We start from the raw sequence: 18,470 nt of genomic DNA, 5'->3' as shown, positions 1-18,470 counted from the left end.
TATGTTCCCATTAAGGTTTTCAAGCTTATAGTAAAGCCCCGGTCAGGTAGCAGGTTGTGGTGGTGGTGCCTGGCACTTACAAAATTTGAGTCTGTGAAGCAGGTGTTTTTGAGCTCTCAGCCACATTTTGGATGCTGTTGACTTTTTCCAGGTACATAGCATTTGAAGCTTTTTGCTGTCTAGTAAAATCCACATAGTTGCGTGATGTAGTCACATTTTGCAGGTGTTTTTTATATTAGCAGAGCCAACAGAGGCATGAATATATTTCCATTCCAGGCTAGCTGTTTTCACTCAAATTGACTTTTTGGCACTCTTCAGCTGTCATAAAGTGCTTGTGCTGAAGCACTAGACAAGGAGAATGGGGCAAGATCTTTAATAAAGCTTAAAAATATGGTGTTGCTTTTAGTGAATGGTGGCAGTAAGAAGTGATTAACAGCTTTTTTTTTCCTCTTGAGGTACTAGATCCTATTTTTCCAGTTAAACAGACTGACCATAATTACCAGAAATGAAGCATGATAAGGCTTTAGGTTATTTACCTTATCTTGTTGATCTTCAGAGGAGACAGGAATTCTGTATCATCTCACAGAAACGTGTCACTACTGGCTACAATATATCATAGCGTAAGCAGTGGCACAAGGCTGTAAAAGGTTTTCCTTCTGCAATTATACAAGGCAGGGAACTTTGTCTCCACGTTTTTCAATAGAAGCATATTGATAAAGCTTGAAAATACTCTAAGTGTACTATGTGTGGGCCCTGTTAAGTCATCTCAGATACACAGTAGGCACAAAGTTCTTCAATAGCATCAGTATAACACAAGAAATACTAAACTTCAACAAAAACAGTTGATTAGAGTCCTGCATTGAGCGCAGAACAATGGAAAGCATTTGATTCAGTCTTTATTGACAAAAAATGCAAGCAGGTACCTAATAAATAGCACACTGTATGGACAGTTGTACTCAGTTATCTAAGATCATCTACATTCAGTCCTTTTCAAGTAGCAGAATAATTTATGCAGCCATATTTCCACTTAAAGTTGAAATAGCAAGAACTTAAAGTTTTCCATACCACCTTTTTCTATGCCTAACGCTCTTGGAAAAAAAAAAAAAACAATAGCTATTTCCCAGAAGAAATAAAAACTTTTTGGAATGCGATGCTGTTAAGGACCGTGAAGAGACAAACGCGTATATTGCAGCTGTTATTACAGACAGATATTTAAAAAATAAAAAGCAATCAGAAAACACAAACTGAAATATTTTAAGCGCTTGGAATTGAGTGAGAAAGGTCAGTCCCAAGCTTAAACACAGCCAAGAATGGGAATTGCTTGTCTCCGAGTGACCTTTGTGCTACGTCTCTGGAGGCAGCGCAGACGTTCACATTCTCATTACTCATCAAAAACATCACATTCCTTAGCAGCACAACAAAACTCGGGACCGACCAGAAAAGGCAGCGCGATTCAAGTTGCGGACAGAGAGGACCCAAAGCCGGTCAACCCTGCGAGGCCCTCCCCGTGCTGCCTCCCCCTCCTGGCCCGACCACCGCCGGATTCGAACCCGCGGCCCCCCACGCCGCGTTCCCGCGTGCCGCAGCCACCGCCCCGCCGCCCATTGGCCCATTTCAAACACACGCCCCGCCCCGGCGGCCAATCGGCGCGCGCTCCCGCTCCGGAGACTCTCGGGAGCCCGAGCGGAGCCGAAGCCGGGGCTCGGGCCCGACTCGGCTCCCGTGGGCATGCGCGGTAGCGGCGGCGGGACGCGTGCGCCGCGGCGGGCGGTTAGCTGGGAGCTGTGCCCCCGCCCTGCCTCCCGCGCATGCGCGCTGGGCGGCGGCGCTGGGGCTGCGGGGGGCGTCGGGCCCGAGGCGCTCGCTCCGCTCCCGTGCCCTGCCCTCCGCGCCTGTCCCGTCCCGTCCCGTCCGCAGGCGGCGGCGGCCCCGGGAGCCGCGGGGCCGGGAAGGGGCCTATAGGGGCCTGTAGGGGCTGCCCCCGGCATGGGGCGCTGCTGGGGCCGCCCCCCTCGGCGGGCCCGGCGCGCCCCCGGCCCCTGCCCGCGGCGCCGCTCGCGGGGCCTGTAGGGGCGGCCGCACCGCGCCGTGGGGAGCGGCGGCGGCGGCGCGAGATGAGGAGCCGCGGCGGGCGCCGGCAGTGAATGGGCGTCGCGGCGGAGCGGGACGAGCCGCAGGCGGGGCCGGGGCCGGAGCCGCGATGGCTCAGGAGAAAATGGAGCTGGACCTGGAGCTGCCGCCGGGGAGCGCCGCGGCCCCGAGCGACGGGGGCGGCCTGAGGAGATCCAACAGCGCCCCCCTCATCCACGGGCTCAGGTGAGCGCGGCCCGGCCCGGCCCGCACCGCTCCGCTCTGCGGGGCCCGGGCCCGGAGCCCTCGGCCGTCCTGGGAGCGTCCCGGGGCCCGCGGGGTCCTGGTGCCGGCCCCAGCCCGCCCTGCGCCCTGCGTGGTGGCTGGGGCGCGCCGGAGGCCTCCGAGATGCCTCGCTCGGCCCTGGCAGTGCGAGGGGCGCGTCTGCTCTGGTAGCTGCAGAGCAGTGCCCGGCACAGCTCCGTGGGCCGGCGAGGAGAAGCGCTAGCCAGCCGCCTTCGGTACGGCGGTGTAGCTGTAGAAGTAAAATGGATGTTTGCCGTGCACTGGAGATGGGAGTATGTACTGTAGCACTGCGTAGTTTTAAGGAAAGCACAGCTTAGAAGGCTGCTCACAAAGCCTTTTTTTTTTTTTTTCTTCCTGCAGTGACAACTCGCAGGTTTTTCAGCCTTACGTGTTGCGAACTCGCAGGAACAGTACAACAGTTATGAGCCGTCACAGTATGGTAAGGAATCTTAAGCATGTTTTGTTTACACCTAACAAGAAGTAATTGGGCTGGAGAAATGAAGTTAAACTTGATTTGTGTTTGCGCTAAGCGTCAGAGCAAGATTCCAGAGTGCAGAATATGCATTTTTCACCTGCAGCTACTGCCTACAATAAAATAACGCTTGTGCATTAGCTGTATATACCCAAGAACGGAACAATATCTGGAGCCATGAGTGATTTCTGGTATTAAGTACCATCTTAATGTTAATTTGGACCTGAACATGGATAGGAAAAGAAAACTGCTATAACAATTGAAAGTCTTGAATGGTTCTTTTAATTTGTTGTAAAAACGGAAGAGAGGGATTTGCAATACTCCATTGACCTGTCTTTTTCATGAGGCCACTTTTTTTTTTTTTTTTTTTTGCAAAGGCTGGACACTAGACATCAGAGAATCACATGAAGAAGAGTTTTATATCCTGGGTGATATTCTGCCCCCTGTTATAAATCTGTTAGGGTACAGTAGTGCAGTTACTTGATTTTTCAAAGATGTTACATTTCACTTTTCTCCCTTTCTTTATTGTCAGCTTGTGCTCAGCTATGTGCTCTCTTCTGCTCTTTTTTTTTCTCTCTCACCCAAGGGTAGTGAAAATTAAATTGCTTTTCTCAAAACCTGTGGAATGTGAAGTCCTAAAATACGTGTTACTTCTGTGTTTTTTATCTTGTTCAGAAAAAATGAGATGGAGTTTTAGTTCAAAGTCTTTTGTTACGAGGTATGTTTAAAAGCAGACTCCAGAACTTTGGAACTCAAATAGTAGGTGTCAGGTAGACAGACGCATGGGCATCCTGAGTGAGAACTGTTGGCTGTTTGTATGTGGCACTAGCCAAAGGTTCAGAGGGATTAGATGCATAAGATCCTTTGCAATTGCAAAAGTAAAGGTTTACAGAATGCTGTTGAAGACGGAGCTGAAACGCTCTATAAAAGTGAGCTGGTTGAGTAAGTTAGTACAGGGGTCTGTCATCTTGTTCTAGACAGTAGGGAATTAAATAATATTCTCAGTTTCATTTATAATCCCTCTCTTGCTTAAATGGCACGTACAGCCGTTTCTGCACTTGAGATACTAAGAGCATGCAACTCTGAGATCAGCACCGCTTGCAGAGTGACAGAATGAATTTGTAAATAGTAAAACTAGTCTTTTCTTTTGAAGGTCAGTGTTTTCATTTTGCAACATTATTTGAGTCATCCACATGTAGTTGTACAGCTCATTTTTAATTCAACAAAAATGTAGGTGTAAGGGTGGATGCAAGCTGTTGGTTTGCGATTTAATCATGGTGGCTGTCACTTTTTTTCAGTTGCTGTCATCATCTCCCATTCGTATTCCTAGTAGTCGACTTCATCAGATCAGAAGGGTAAGTGAGGTTTTTAACTATATATTTAGTAACAGAATAAAAAGCATTTAGATAATACTGAAATACTTATATAATGTGAGTTTCTTTCCTATTGAGTTTTTCAAGTATTAGAGGAAACAGAGCTAAAAAAGATTTAATTTCAACATGGAAGTGTCATTGCAAGGCTTATTGTTGTCACGTTTCAACTACCTTGCATTTTTGGAGTGCTGTTTCCTTAAGAGAAATGCTGAGGTAGGTTTGTAGCTGTTCTTCTTTCTGGAGAGCTCCTACTGTCCATATTTCAATTCTAAAAGCAAATTACTGAATCATGAGTATTATTCTAAGTACCTGTGATGAACAGATGTTATAGAAAAACTTGGAATGTTTATCTCCTGCAGGAAGAAGGAGTGGATTTAATGAACAGAGAAACTGCACACGAAAGGTGAGTGTTATTGAAACAAGATGATAAAATAGTCAGTTATCCTCTTTGTAGCTACTGATGGGATTTTTTGTATTCTAGGGAAGTGCAAACAGCAATGCAGATAAGCCAATCATGGGAGGAAAGCTTGAGCCTGGTAATCTCTTTATAGATGTTTCATATTTAATTCCACTTCTACACTCAACTGATGAATTTAAGGGAAAGAGAGGAGTAACTGTGGAAATAATCTGAGATAAACTGAAGTTCATCTGTTTTAGCTCTTTTGCGTACTTGGCCTAACAACTTTCCATGGAAGGTTGTAGCTTGGATTCTAAGGTAATGTCTCGTGCAACTGTGAAGTGTGAAACTTTTGTATTTACAGAGTGACAATGACTTGGACAAGTCTGAGAAATCTTCCTCCCCAAAGAGAATAGACTTCATTCCAGTTTCGCCGGCACCTTCGCCTACAAGAGGAATAGGAAAGGTAGGATAAGTGAAACACCAAACAGAAAACACATTTTAGAATTTTCAGTGAAGGTGAACTGTGAAGATGTGAAACTTCACAGGCTGACAGTTTAAAAACCAGCAATGACAAAACCCAACCCAAATCCACATATTACTGTTTTCTAAGAATCAGATGCTTATCTTAGAGCCTGCAGAGTTTTAAGCAGTGTGCTATTTCTTTCACACTGCATGTTTTCACTTGATTCTATTTGTGTAATGTTTGGGTGGTTAGGATTCTGGTTCCGGGGAAGCTAGAAGAGGTCATTGTAGTAATCATATACGGACATGATCTTCAACTGCGTAATTGGGGCATGCTGGGGAAGAAGCACCAAAATCTGAACGTATTGTATGTGGAAAGGAAGAGAGTAGGCAAATATCAGAAGCTGCAAATCTGTGTGGTGAGGAGGAGTAATATATTGGCTATGGAAAGGAAGGCATAAACTCACTGAAGGACTCAGCTCAAATTTGGGCATGCTTAATTTGCACTGAAGACTGATAGCAAATGCTGGAAAAGGAAAAAGGTGAATCTTGGATAAACTGCTTTTTTCAGTAAGGATGGGAAAACTGAAATGTTAGCACAGAAAAAATGGTAACTGTGTTTAACGGTGGGCTGCCTGACCTTGTTCTCAGCCTTTTTTTGTGGTTCTGCTTTTGTACTGCTATTGTTTTATTGCAGTCCTGTTCCTAGTACAACACTAGTGCTGGAAGCTCATCCTGTACCTTTGGAATAGGAACTGTATAGTAATAGTGAACTTGACAGAAATATTTGTGTGCTTAGCTTTGGGTATTCACGGGCTAAGATCAAATAAGCTACAGGATCACAGAGCTAAATAGTCTGTTCTGCTCTGGCAGATTGTGTTAAATTTTCAGGTATTTTCAGATATTTTGAGTAAACTCAGCTGGTTTGCATAACAAATGTCTTGGAAAAAAGTAAGTCCTGAGTACTGTACTGCTATTTCTAACTGTAAAGGGAAGAACAGAAGCAACAGTTTTATTTAGAAAACAGTCTATTTAAATATTTTGGATTTCATATGGTTTTGAATTTCAGATTAATCTGAGCAGTATTGCATTAGCCAGTGTATTTCTGCAAGTTAAGTTTAATTCCTCTAAGATTGTGTTTAATCATTTCTGCCTTATTCTGTTACTAGGTTTTCTTTAATTGGGGGTATTTTGATTGGGGGAGTGACACTTAAGTATTTAAAAGGGAATTCTGAATCATCTTTATGTAATTTATTCTGCAGCAATGTTTTTCACCATCATTGCAAATGTTTGTGAGCAGTAATGGATTACCTCCAAGTCCTATTCCCAGTCCAACAAGGCGATTCTCCAAGTAAGTAACTTCTGAAAACAACAGGTATACATTGGCTTAAATTCCAAGGCTAGCATAAAGATAGTTAATGCTGATGCCAAAGCATTAAAAGAGGCTTCATTTTTAGAATAGCTGAAGCATTACCATGTAAAAATGCTCTGCAAGTTCATTCTTTACCAACAGTAGCTTTACATGAGTGTTCTTACAAGAATCTGAGTCAACTTTAAACTAGACTTTGTATCTTGTGAGGAAATTCCTTGGTCCTTCAAGTGAGCTTCATTAATTTGTCACTATGTCAATTTTATGTAGATATTATACTGAAGATAGAGATGGCTTGAAGTGAGCATGTACTAAGAGAAGGAGAAGACCATAGAAAACTTCAACAAATTTTCTATGGCAGATGATCTGCTCTAATAGGCAACATTTCTTTGTGTATTCAGATTCCCTAAGCATTCCAGTTATACAGGAATAGCTTTAACAAACATTTGATATATGGTTGTGTTGATTTGGTGCTAAGTATGGTGGTGTTCAAACTTGGAACCTTTACTATCAATGTTTTCTCTAGCAGGAGGAGTCAAAGTCCAATCAACTGTATCAGGCCTAGTGTTCTTGGCCCCATTAAAAGAAAAGGTATGTGTATTTACATTGTCAGATGCTTTAGTATGGATGTAGGTTTGCAGCAGGAAGATACATTTTTCTCTTTGTTGTTTTCCTGTAAATAAAATGTGCTTGTGTCCATGGTGAACTGGAATTTACCAGTTGTAATTTACAAACATAACGTAAAGTAGCTAGTCTAAAATACAAGAATGAAAAACATTAAAACAGCTACTGCTTGAAAGAGGCAAACTTTATTCCACATCACGTTAAATGTTTGTGAATATTTGTGAGCCCTGGCATTCCTAAGAGTTACCACTGTGCGGTGCACACCCTTCAGATCATCCAAGGAATGTTGCTTATCACGCAGTATCTTCTAAACTTAGTACTGAATGTTTGTTTTTACTATAAAAGTTCAGAAGGTGAGAGAGAGAGAGGCGAGAGCAGGGCAGATCGTTGTTCTTTTACAGAATCAGAGAATGGTTGAGGTTGGAAGGGATCGCTGGAGGTGGCATAGTCCAACCCCACCCCTGCTGAGGCAGGATCCCCTAGAGCATATTACCCAGGGTTGTGTCCAGATGGCTTTTGAATGATCACCAGGGAAGGAGACTCCACAGCTTTCCCTGACATCCTGTTCCAGTGCTCAGTCCCCCTCTGAGTAAAGATGTGAAGCCTTCTCTTCTCCAGGCCGAACAGACCTGGCTGCCTCAGTCTTTCCTTATATAAGAGATGCTTCAGTTCCTTATAATTTTAGTAGCCCTTAGCTGGACTTGCTTCAGGAGCTACTCCAGCTGAGGCCTCACCAGTGCTGAGCAGAGGGGGAGAACCGCCTCTCTTGACCTGGCAGTGCTCTTCCCAATGCACCTCAGGATACTCTTGGCCACAAGGGCCCATTGCTGCCTCCTGGTCAGCCTGCTGTCTACCAGGACTCCCGCGTCCCTCTCTGCGGAGCTGCTTTCCAGCAGGTCAGCCCCCAGCCTGTACTGGTGCTTGGGGGGGCGGTTATTCTTCCCCAGGTGCAGGACGCTGCATTTATTTGCCTTTGTTGAATTTCAAGGTTTCCTCCTGAATGAGGAAAACTGCATTCTTTCTTGACAGTAGTCTGTGTTAAGGATATTCAAACTACATCCTAGAACAATTATCTGTACTGGCTGTAGTGGAACTGTAAAATTAACATGTACAAGTGTGCCTCTAGCTACGTTTAGCCTTTCTGGATATCTGTTGTTTTTTTTACGTATGCGTTCTTAAATGCACCAAAAGCATGTCATTTTATTTTACAAGACTTAGATATATGATTTAGCCTTCAGGAAAAGTTGTCTTTTTTTTTTTAGGACTGACTGCTTGTCCTGTCAGATAAAGCATGTAGCCTAATTGGATTGACAAGGGAGAAGGAAATATTTTCTCATAGATGTCAATACCGTCTTGGCTATTAATTCCTGTGAATTTTAGAATCATTAAAAAATGAACAAAAGTGTATGAAGCTCAGTGATAAACAGGGAGTAGATATTCATGCTGTGATGTTTTACTTAAAATAGCTTGTGTACAATTGTAAAATGTATTAAAAACAGAACAGGTAAACGGCAGGCTTTCTTCACCCTGTCTGTGTGCTCTGGTGGAGCATCTTCTACAAGGTGGAGATACGGGGTTTTTACTGGAAATATCAAGGAATAGTTCAAAATGTTACCTAATTTTAAAATACCTAATCCGTACAAATGAACCTAATTTATTTTCCTAACTGCATCAAGCATTTGAGAACATTTCACTGCAATAGGGAATTAATACTAATTGCGCTGTGCAGTGCAGCCTTGTCTTTGTGAAGTTTCAAGTGTTGAAAGTGTTACTTAAATTGTTGTTTTACGTTTTCTTCACTTACATATAAGACCAAGTATTGAATGTCTTTTTTTTCCCATTCTGCTTGATGGAAGTTGTCATTCCTTCCTTTAAAAAAAAGGGGGGGGTGCTAAAGGAAATAAACTTGGGGTGTTATCAGTCTTGTATAAAATGAATGGTAGTAGGATTCTGTTGCCTAACATAAATAGATACTGTTTTACTGAAATGCTTAGCTTCTGTCAGATTTTCAAGCTGACACTGCAGCTGCTGGTAGGTAAAAAGACAAAGTTATTTCCGTTTCCTGTGTTTTTGCTGCCAAGCTGAAAATTAAAGTATATTGTAGCTGAGAGGGTTTTCTTTTAAGCTTGTTATCTGCAAGTTCTTGGTATTTCAAAATGTCTATTATGCAGAAGCTATTAATGAGCTAGCTCATTCTCAGGGCGGATTATGCTAAACAGACCTTATGAATTCTCCCCATCATGTTTAATCTTTTAATGTCAGTAGATGATTACAGGTACAAAGTCTGATCCATGATGAGTAATTGGAAATGCATACACATGCTCATTTTTTTCTATTCAGCTTTTATGTAAAAGTGTACATACGTTTAAGTATTTGTTGTACTCAGGAGGGCGAAACTGTGTACCAAGCTGGCATTTCTATTTCCGTAATCACTAAGAATTTTAATCTCCAGATTTTGGGATATGTCAGTTGCCTTATCTCAACTGCTTGCTTAAAATTATGCCACAGTAATTAGTTTGCTTTAGATTATTTTGTTTGATTGTAGTCTGAACTTAGCAAGTGCCTGTTCTTGTGTCTTTGAGATCTTTCACTGTAGCCTGTCAGATACTGCCAAAGCATTAGTTAAAGAATGGACTAGATGATAAAACAACAGCTAGCATAAAATTCATGTCTTATCTGAGTGCTTGGTTCTCTGAACTAGAGGACTTAACCATGTCATAAATGCAAGCTTGCTCTATTATGGGACAAACTTTTCTCTTACAATAGACAAATATTAAATGGACATTCCAGAGACTCAAGTGAGTTTGATTATTTGCACTATTTTCTTTAGGTGAAATGGAAACTGAAAGTCAGCCAAAGAGACTTTTTCAAGGAACAACCAACATGCTTTCTCCAGATGTTACACATCTGACAGATCTCAGTTCATGGTAAAATATTGCGTGCCCTAAACTGCCAAACCAGGGAAATGTGCATCTATACCAATCTTTCTGTTCTTCAGAAAAAAGTATTTTGCATATAGCTTGCATATACGTGTTACTGGGAATTCTGTGATGTTGTAGTGTGATAATGTTCCTGTCCATTTGATCAATCCTTCCTGAGCGGACACTAGCCTGGACTTTGTGTATCAAAACTGTTGTTCTGAATATAGTTGTTACAAATCCCGATTAGTTCATTAGCGAAGTTACTTCATCTGAAGATGCTTCATCATTTCAGTATTTCATAGGCAGTGACTGTATAGTATCTCTGGCTCTTACCTGAATGCCTCGATAATGTGTGTGTGAATAGTTGCTGCAGTCACATAGTTCATATTGACAAGTTCAAGATTTTTAGTGTTAAGTCTGTCTCGTTTCTGTATTATGATCATAAAAAGCTGAATATTTTGTCAGAAGTCAGATACTAAGTATTCTAAAATATCAACTCTGCATTACTATAATTTCAATATACCTATGGAGTTGGGACCTAGAAATACTTTGTTCATTTTACTTCCAGCTAAATTACAAAAGCATCTTTTTTTTACAAGCTGTCTGGAATCATGTATCAAGACTTCAGAATCCAAACAGAGTAATTCCTTACTTAAAAAGGAAAAATGCATTTCAAAATCTTGCTTTGAGTAACGTAACATTTAAAAACATAATAGCTAATTAATGACGTCTATGCTGCATTGCTGATTAGATTCTTGTTATTTCTTTCATGTAACCTTTTAAGATTTTGCTTGTTAGTTGTCATCTCCTTTCTATAACCAATTAAAATCAGAGCAGTAATTTATTCTGCATGTTAAAAAAAAAATAAAATTCTGCTCCTCATTCCCTTAAGGAGCATGAATATACATATAACATGCTACAGAAAACAAGGAGTCTTCAGGGCTGCCAGTCTTGGAGTAAAGACTGAGTGGTAGTATATGTCTCCTACATCTTTCCTACAAAGGAGAAAAAGAACATTAGCTTTGTAGACAAATTCATGGTGCCTGTGTTACTAAATAACCATTTTCTTTTTCCTCAGCCTGTCTTCAGACATACTTGATGGGAGTAGCAGCAGTGTTGGCTCTTCCTCTGATTCACTGACTAAAGGCAGCATAACCACAGAGTCTCCAGTAACGTGTTCAAATTCGTGCTCTTCATTCATTTTGATGGATGATCTCTCACCTAAGTGACTTAATCAGTTCTGAGTCAGTGTTTGGCTGTGCTGTTCCCTTACTGTACACTCGTACAGAGAAACGAACTCTGATCCTTGAACCGTTAACATGAGGATTATTACATGGAAAATTAGTGTAACTGTAATCCTTGGCAACTTTCCAGTGATTTTGATTTATCCATTTAATGGACATTGTAGACCATATTAATGTCTGGTTTTGCGGATTTATTTTTTAAACAAGATGTCTGCTCAGATTATACTAACTTCTTGCTTTCAAGAACTTGCATACACTTTTTGATTCCGAGATAGGTATCTACCTATTAGTGTTGCAATTTTTAGGAAAATACTTCTATCATTATCGTGGTCACTATGTCTAGGGAAATAATTTGGTTCGAAAGGATTTGAAAATACTAATTTATTGTCTGGCACTTCAACCATTAAGTAAAACTATTCTTGCTTTTTTTTTTTTCTTTAGCCACTAGCCTCAAATTCTTTTTGCAGAAGGGAGAAAACAAAATTTTCTTAGTGCTGCTAGTCACTTTTGTTACAGGAGACCACAATGGGTCTGGAAATCTCACTCTATTACATTAAAAAAAGAAAAAAAAAAAAAAAACTAACGACTGCCACTTTTGCCATCGGTGAAGAAATAACAATATTCTACGAATGAACGTGATCGAAATAGCTGCGTAGTTTTCTCCCCAGATCCTTCGTCCTACGGACTATATGAAAATACGGTCAATAATCAGCAACATTTGGCCAAGGAAAATTAATCCATGCCTCGATCTAAGACATACAGTGCAGATAACTAAGTTATTTAAACTACTGTGTAGGAGAACATGTATGGCACCATCAATGTCTCCTGTGGCATTGAGGTCACAGGTATTTTTGTGCCTTAGGGGACATTGTTACAGAATTATGGAATGTAAACCAGAGGGGGGGGGGGGGGGGGGGAGGGAAGTCCTTTGTGTACAGCTTGTTTATAGAGTGCTTACCAGATTCTGTCGTCAATGCTGCTTTCCTTAGCGTTCCTTTCCAAGGTGTGTGCTCCGTTGCAAGGTGCTGTGGGCAGTCCGAACCACGCTGTGAGGTGGCAGCCTACGCAGTGACTTTTGAAGTTGCTACCTACAGCGTTTATGCCTTTGTAATAGGCAGGGCAAATGGCAAAGTGAACGTTTGATTTGTAAGTTTGTAAGGAGAGACCTTAAAATTTAGATTGAATACAAGCTCTGCAAATTTGTTTGGCTAAGGAGTTACATTTGGACTATGACTAGTCTTGATACAGTACTTTGGGCAGTCTGAGGAAAGACAATAGAGATTTTACTTTTTAAAGACTTTAACGGGGCAAAATAAATCCGTTTGTAATCTACTGTGTTATGCTATTTATTATTTATAACTATGTAAAAAGTCTGTGGTGATGAATTATAGTATTTTTTTATGATTGAATAAGTTTTTTATGTTCGGTAATTGCTGGCTGGTTTGTATTTAATACGCAACATTGTCTGCCAGAATCATAAGCTTCCATTTTTGAATGTTTGTAACATAATGGCTTTTGTTATCTGAAAGTACAACTGATCTTTTTGAAAGAAAATAGCACTGAATTTAAAGTAAGATTATGTGCTTTAAAAGTGAGCACAATCTCTGGCAATATTGTCTGGCTAAAAAGGGGAGGGGGAGAACCTTAGTTTTTTCTGTTCTGAAGAAGCCGTTGAGTTTCCAGAAGACATGTACATACCAGATTATTTTTTAAAGTGTTTTCATTAAATTGTAATAAGTACCATAATGGGCCAACAGTGGCACTATCGTTTGTATTATCATCTTCACCTGTGGAGCATTAGTTCCCCACCTGAAATAAATGTGCATATTGTAAAATATTGTCCATTGGTGCCATTTTTAAATGAGCTCTACAGTATTGAATGTTAATTTTATTTGTATATGCACAGTGCTATTTCTTGAATTTTTGATGTCTTAAATCGCTTAATTATTTTTTTATTCATGCTTGTATCTTCTCTGCCTTTTTGATGCTGAAAGAAGGCTGCTATTATATTTGCAAAAAATATCGATAAACAGTCTGTGATAAAATTCAACCTGTTACCTGTGCCCCGGTTTCATTATACTGCGCTTTTATTGGTTCTGTGATCTACAAATCTGAACAAGGGGTGGCAGAAGGGGCAAACCTATTGCATGCTTTCTTACAACTGAGAAGAGCATAGCTATCGCTTATTTTTGGCTGACTTACCTGTACAATTGATGTATTCCAGATTTGTTTGTTAGTGGAGAGTCTTATATAAGTGCTGCCCTTTGTAAACATTAGAATGTAAGCTTCATAAAGCAAACGCACAAAAAATGGCTCTTGTTACAGCATTTTCTTAGTGTTCTGGCTATTCTCCACTCTTCAGAAAGCATTGCTCTTTTATAAAATATATGTATATATATAATACACACATGCTTTGTCTGTTGTTTCAGGATGAAATGTCTTTTTTGTAACTGTAATAGGTCCTATCTAGGACCGTATTTAACACTCACAACTGTAATACCACTCGCTCATTTTAAAACTAAACAGACGAAGTCTTCTAATACTCTAATAGTTGATATTTGCACCTAACTGCATGTGAGTTTCTGCTGCTTACAGAATTGATCTTTATTGCAGTGTAAAGGCTAGTACAGCACAATCTGACTAAAACTGAAAAGTTGCATTTCTGGATTTATTAACTGTCTTGTCTGTAACTAATTAGCTATCACTTTGGGGAAGAATACCAGCTGGTGCTGGTAGTCAGCTTTAACAGATAACCACTGACACAGCACTGTTTTTTGTGGTTTTTTTGACTTCATCAGACTTACTTGTGCTGAATTGCCATAATGAGTTAAACAGGAATATGAGAATTCCCGTCTTTCCTCACCTTCTTTTTTTCTTTTTTGAAATAAATCATTAATGCACATGTACTGCAGAGAATCACCAGTGATGATTCCTTCTAATGTTGTAACTATTGAAAAGAAAGTTAAGATACTAGCAGATATCTGTGTCATTCAAGCAGCATTTTAGGTGGCATATTTTTAATATGTTAACTAGCACAGCATTACGATGTTGATGTTTGTATAGTTCATTACAACTAGACTAGCACTGCCTTTATACCTGAAGTATACTGACTCCTCTTTTAGCAGGCTTAAAATGCTGGAAGGATTTTACAAGTTGTTTAGAGAGGTTAAAAAAAAAATATGTCAGCTCTGGAACTCTGTTTTGATAATATCAAGTGTTCTGAATCAGGAAATGGACTGCAGTATGCATGTTTCATTCTAATTCATTGAATTTCAGATTGGGCCCAAAAGCCTGTATTTAAGGGGCTGTTTTTCTGACTGTATGTGATTAAATACTTTCTCCTACAATTAAATTAATTAAACTGTCAGTGGGTGAGGATGTAAATCTGAGTCCTGCAGACTTTATTGGAAAACTCATTCTTGAAATGCACAAGGAAAGCTATACTACATAAAATTGGTAAGGTGGGATTTTTTAAAATTTCATAAAAATACTCATTTTGATGACTGGAAATGCTGAAGGCATTTTAAATGCAAGACTACAACTTGGCAGATTTCTCTAGGCAGAACCGTGTTGGGGACTGTATGCAGAGGTTAACTTGAACAGGCTTAGGCAGATTCAAGACTCTGACTGCGTGTACTGGAGTAGATAACTCTTGGGAAATTATTTTTTGCAAATATCCACATTCTTATCTGTAGATCTGAGTAATATACCGTGTGACAACAAAGACGAAAAGTTGTTTTTCATGGAGGAATTTCATCTGCATAAAATATTCCTGGTAATTTCGTAACAACAACAACAAAGAAGCTTTGCGTTAATATTTGGTCAAATATTTCATGAAGTCATTGGACAGTTTCATTTGCTTTTTTGGACTAAAGGCCAAGAAATATTTTTGGAGCTATACAGACTGCCTCTTGTATTCCAAGGTTGTGATATAAATGGCAACAGTCCCTAGTAAGAGCGAAGGGACTTTGCCTTCTATTCAATATTTCAGTCTTGAGGTTTATTAAATAATTCTTAGCAAATTTGGTGATTATTGTAAAATGGATTATTTGAAGTACCAGATGATCCAGTGAGCTGCTGAAGGATGTACTAACTCCTTTGACTATAAATTAGAATTTTAGCCCCAAACATAAACCTGGTTTATCCAACTAATTTTCAAATAAAAGACAAGTGTTTCAAGCAGCTGAGACTTTTATGAGGGTAGGGGCTATTCAAACTTAGAGGAAAAGACACCTTGTCAAATCTAGGACTGTTTTGTTCAATCCATCCCAAAACAAAGCTATGCCTGCTGATCAAAATTCGGTTAGCACTTGTCCTACTTTTATGGCCATCTTTGGAGAGGACATGGAATTGGTGATCAAGCTTCTGTAAGGACTGGTTATCCAATTCATGGCTAAGACCTTTGTCATCAGGGTTAAATCAAAAGTAGATGTTATTTTAGGGCAGGCCTGTTTTCTGAGGAAGTAAATAGGCTGCAGAGCTGGTTTAAGCGTGATAGCCTGTACTTATTTCCTGCTACAAATGAAGAGTCTTCACGTAAGCAGGTTATAATGACCGGGGCTGCTGGCTTGGCACTACCATTCCCATAAATACAAAGGCACACAACTTCCACTTTTAACTTGTACGTGTACCTCAAGGCTATCCTTTTATTAGTGTGCTGGGCACTTGGCGGAAGTCTCTTGTTTCAGTCCAAACCATTTTGCATTAAAGCTGCTTTTTATTACTTGCTTTTAGATCTGAAAGCCTTTTGATATGGGGCCTATCGGGCCTTGGTTTTGAGTCTTGACTGTGACAAGTGTGCCAGGGCCAGTGTTTTCTTTTTAAACATGGAGCAATTTGTTTTGTTCCTATATTGTCAAGTCTGGAAATGCAGAGTAGGTAGGTAGGTTCTTGCTGTTAACAAAGAATGCGTGTTAGCTTTAGTGATCATGAAAGACTGGTGTTTTAAAAGAGATAAAAGCTGAAAACACAGAACAAAGAACTACCTATTTTTAGTTAAACCAATTCGGCTGGTTTGATAGCAGTCTCTCTCTCTGTTTAAACGTAGGAAGTAGTGTTTTGAACATACCCTTAGTGACACAGCAACAACATCTAGCGTGCTTTCACCCCCAAATGCTTCTCTGTCCTGTGAAGAGGAACTTAGTGCTGAAAGACCACAAGTTTTGTTCATCTACAACAGACAGAGGGCATGGCCTGCCTCAGGTCTCTGAATAGCACTGTGGTAACAATCCCCTATGATTCAGCAGGCCTGTTGCTGACACCAGGTTGTCTAGCGTTCCTGTCTGAACCATCCAAAAAAGCGTCATTTTCGGCTATAATAATGATTCTGACATCCTTAGTCTCCCTTATTTTATTTCTGAGGGGCATGAGATTTTTACCTCTTATACAAACACAATTATCATTTGCTGTTAATTACCGTACGTTGACTTTCTTACCAAATAGCTGTGGTGAAATTCCTGGCGGACTTTGTGGGTGCTTGTTTGTCCCTCATTTTGGGGTATAACAGAGTTTGGGATTTTTGATTATTTTTCAGATAATGAAATGTGTGTCTTCTGGAAGAATTATCCATTGTGTTTTAATTTTGCAAGGCATTTGGTTATAGTTTATGCAGAAGTCTGTATAAAAGTAACTCATATTTAACAACATGAGTCAAATGAATCTTGGAGACAATGACACGCATTTGTTTTTTCAAAAGTTGACTGGATTAACCCTTGCATCACCTAATCAAATCTCCTGCATTCTGCAGCAGTCTCCACCACTTGTGAACTTTCCCCAAAATTAAATGAGCTGGCAGAAGTGCCAGGCTATTATTTGTACTGGGGTAGTTTATAATGCAGATTACGAAAATCCTATTGTGCTGGAACAAAAAGACTTTCCTTGCCCCAAATAATTTGCAATTTAAATTTGTCATGAGAGCTGTAATAGTTTATCAATGCAATGCATGATCAGCAATTCTTCCAGTGTGGAAAAGCTGGAATCTGCAATGCACAGGTAAGAAACGGGTGGTATTGCAAACTGTGGGCCGACGTACGATTAAGAATGCAACCAAAGTTAACTAGTCCAGAATCCAAATAGAAATTTTGTAACAGGCCTCTGGCAAAGCAAACTGTGCTCTCCGAACCCCTAAAATTTAGGGGAAAATTCAGCTAATGCCATGAACTTAACGGCTCGGTCTCAACCCTACTTCAGTGCTGAATTTTCTCTACTATGATCAGAACTTCCAAGGATTTGGAAGACAAATCACTGTGACAGGGAGAAGTAGAATAAAAATGTCTCTGTGCCTATGATGCATGAGTACTGGTTTGAAAAATGATAGAGAACAAAGTGCAGTGAGTTGGGACAAATGTGCTTTAAATAAGTCGAGGATGTGCTACGTATAGTACGTGTAACATCTTGTTCGTGTGCAAGAACAGACTGTGAAAGAAACAGCTTTGTTTGTGTGGGAGAAGCAACATCAAAGAGCTCGAAAGAACTAGTACTGTAATGGGAAACAGTTGCCTTTTGAGGACTCTTGCTGCTGCTGGTCACTTTTTTTCCTGTGTTAAAACCTGGCAACACGAGCAAGGAGCAGCGTGGGTAGGTTGGGCCAGGTGGGCACCGAGAGGGGTACGGGGGGCTCGCTGCGTTTGGGCGCTGCCACAGCTCCCCACCGCCACCCTTCACGCTGAGCCTGCGTCAGCCTTGAAGGTTGCAGTTGTGTTTGTTGGCTAACGCAAAGCTGGATGTTCAACTTCTCGCCTTTAGGAGCGGTTACCGAATGGGACTGCCAGCTTCCAACAGGAGAGGGTACGTCCTAGGTGTTAGTGGGCAAAATTGGGGGGGGGGATGGAAGATGAGAGGGTGTTCCTACCCCTCAGTGGGACGGAGGTGCCCAAAGAGCAGAGTGGAAAGCAGGGGGGACCTGGCAAGACCAGGGAGTGCAGAGAGAGCAGCCCAGTGGAGCAGAAAGAAGAATGCCACACAGCAGGAAGAAGAGAGCAGGGCAGGAGCTGGTACGCCTGCGTGGTATGGGGGAAGCGACGGCTTTCCTGGGGGCTCTCCTGGCTACGCTCCTTGCCAGCGGAAGGCTCGTGCTGAAGAGGGGCTGTGTTACACCTGTATGCAGACAGCAAGCCAGCCACCCATCTTGCAACGTGTGCACATCGGGGCTTATCGGGTATTTTTTGGACAGTATCTGAAGTTTTTCATCCTTGCTTTGCATCAGCAACAAGAAACCTAGCGTGAATGAG

At 41.0% G+C, this 18,470-nt stretch overlaps 1 protein-coding gene across 2 annotated transcripts; it reads left to right on the top strand.

The window, feature by feature from the left end:
• The first annotated feature begins 1,763 nt into the window (after window positions 1–1,763).
• Window positions 1,764–14,625, top strand: PABIR2 (PABIR family member 2). Of its 2 annotated transcripts, none has more exons than XM_083797210.1 (10): window positions 1,764–2,316; window positions 2,737–2,815; window positions 4,147–4,203; window positions 4,581–4,624; window positions 4,703–4,757; window positions 4,983–5,084; window positions 6,346–6,434; window positions 6,979–7,043; window positions 9,907–10,003; window positions 11,076–14,625. In XM_083797210.1, the coding sequence occupies exons 1-10, from the start codon at window positions 2,201–2,203 to the stop codon at window positions 11,224–11,226; spliced, it is 855 nt and encodes a 284-aa protein (XP_083653336.1). In that variant the 5' UTR covers window positions 1,764–2,200; the 3' UTR covers window positions 11,227–14,625. The 2 variants fall into 2 exon arrangements, with proteins under 2 accessions (XP_083653336.1, XP_083653337.1); XM_083797211.1 differs by having other exon boundaries at window positions 1,948–2,316; window positions 6,982–7,043.
• Window positions 14,626–18,470: the final 3,845 nt, after the last annotated feature.

Source organism: Anser anser (assembly GCF_964211835.1).
Source record: "Anser anser genome assembly, chromosome: 13".
Taxonomy (NCBI): domain Eukaryota; kingdom Metazoa; phylum Chordata; class Aves; order Anseriformes; family Anatidae; genus Anser; species Anser anser.
Note: the sequence above shows the minus strand (reverse complement) of the source record. Positions and strands in the feature narration are given on the sequence as shown.

What these genes read in the sequence shown, in the direction of transcription:
- PABIR2 (XM_083797210.1), top strand. Translation starts at nt 2,201, where the DNA reads ATGGCTCAGGAGAAAATGGAGCTGGACCTGGAGCTGCCGCCGGGGAGC. An exon ending in AGAGAAACTGCACACGAAAG is followed by an intron (nt 4,625 to 4,702) that starts GTGAGTGTTATT and finishes TTTGTATTCTAG; the next exon opens with GGAAGTGCAAACAGCAATGC. An exon ending in TGGCCCCATTAAAAGAAAAG is followed by an intron (nt 7,044 to 9,906) that starts GTATGTGTATTT and finishes TATTTTCTTTAG; the next exon opens with GTGAAATGGAAACTGAAAGT.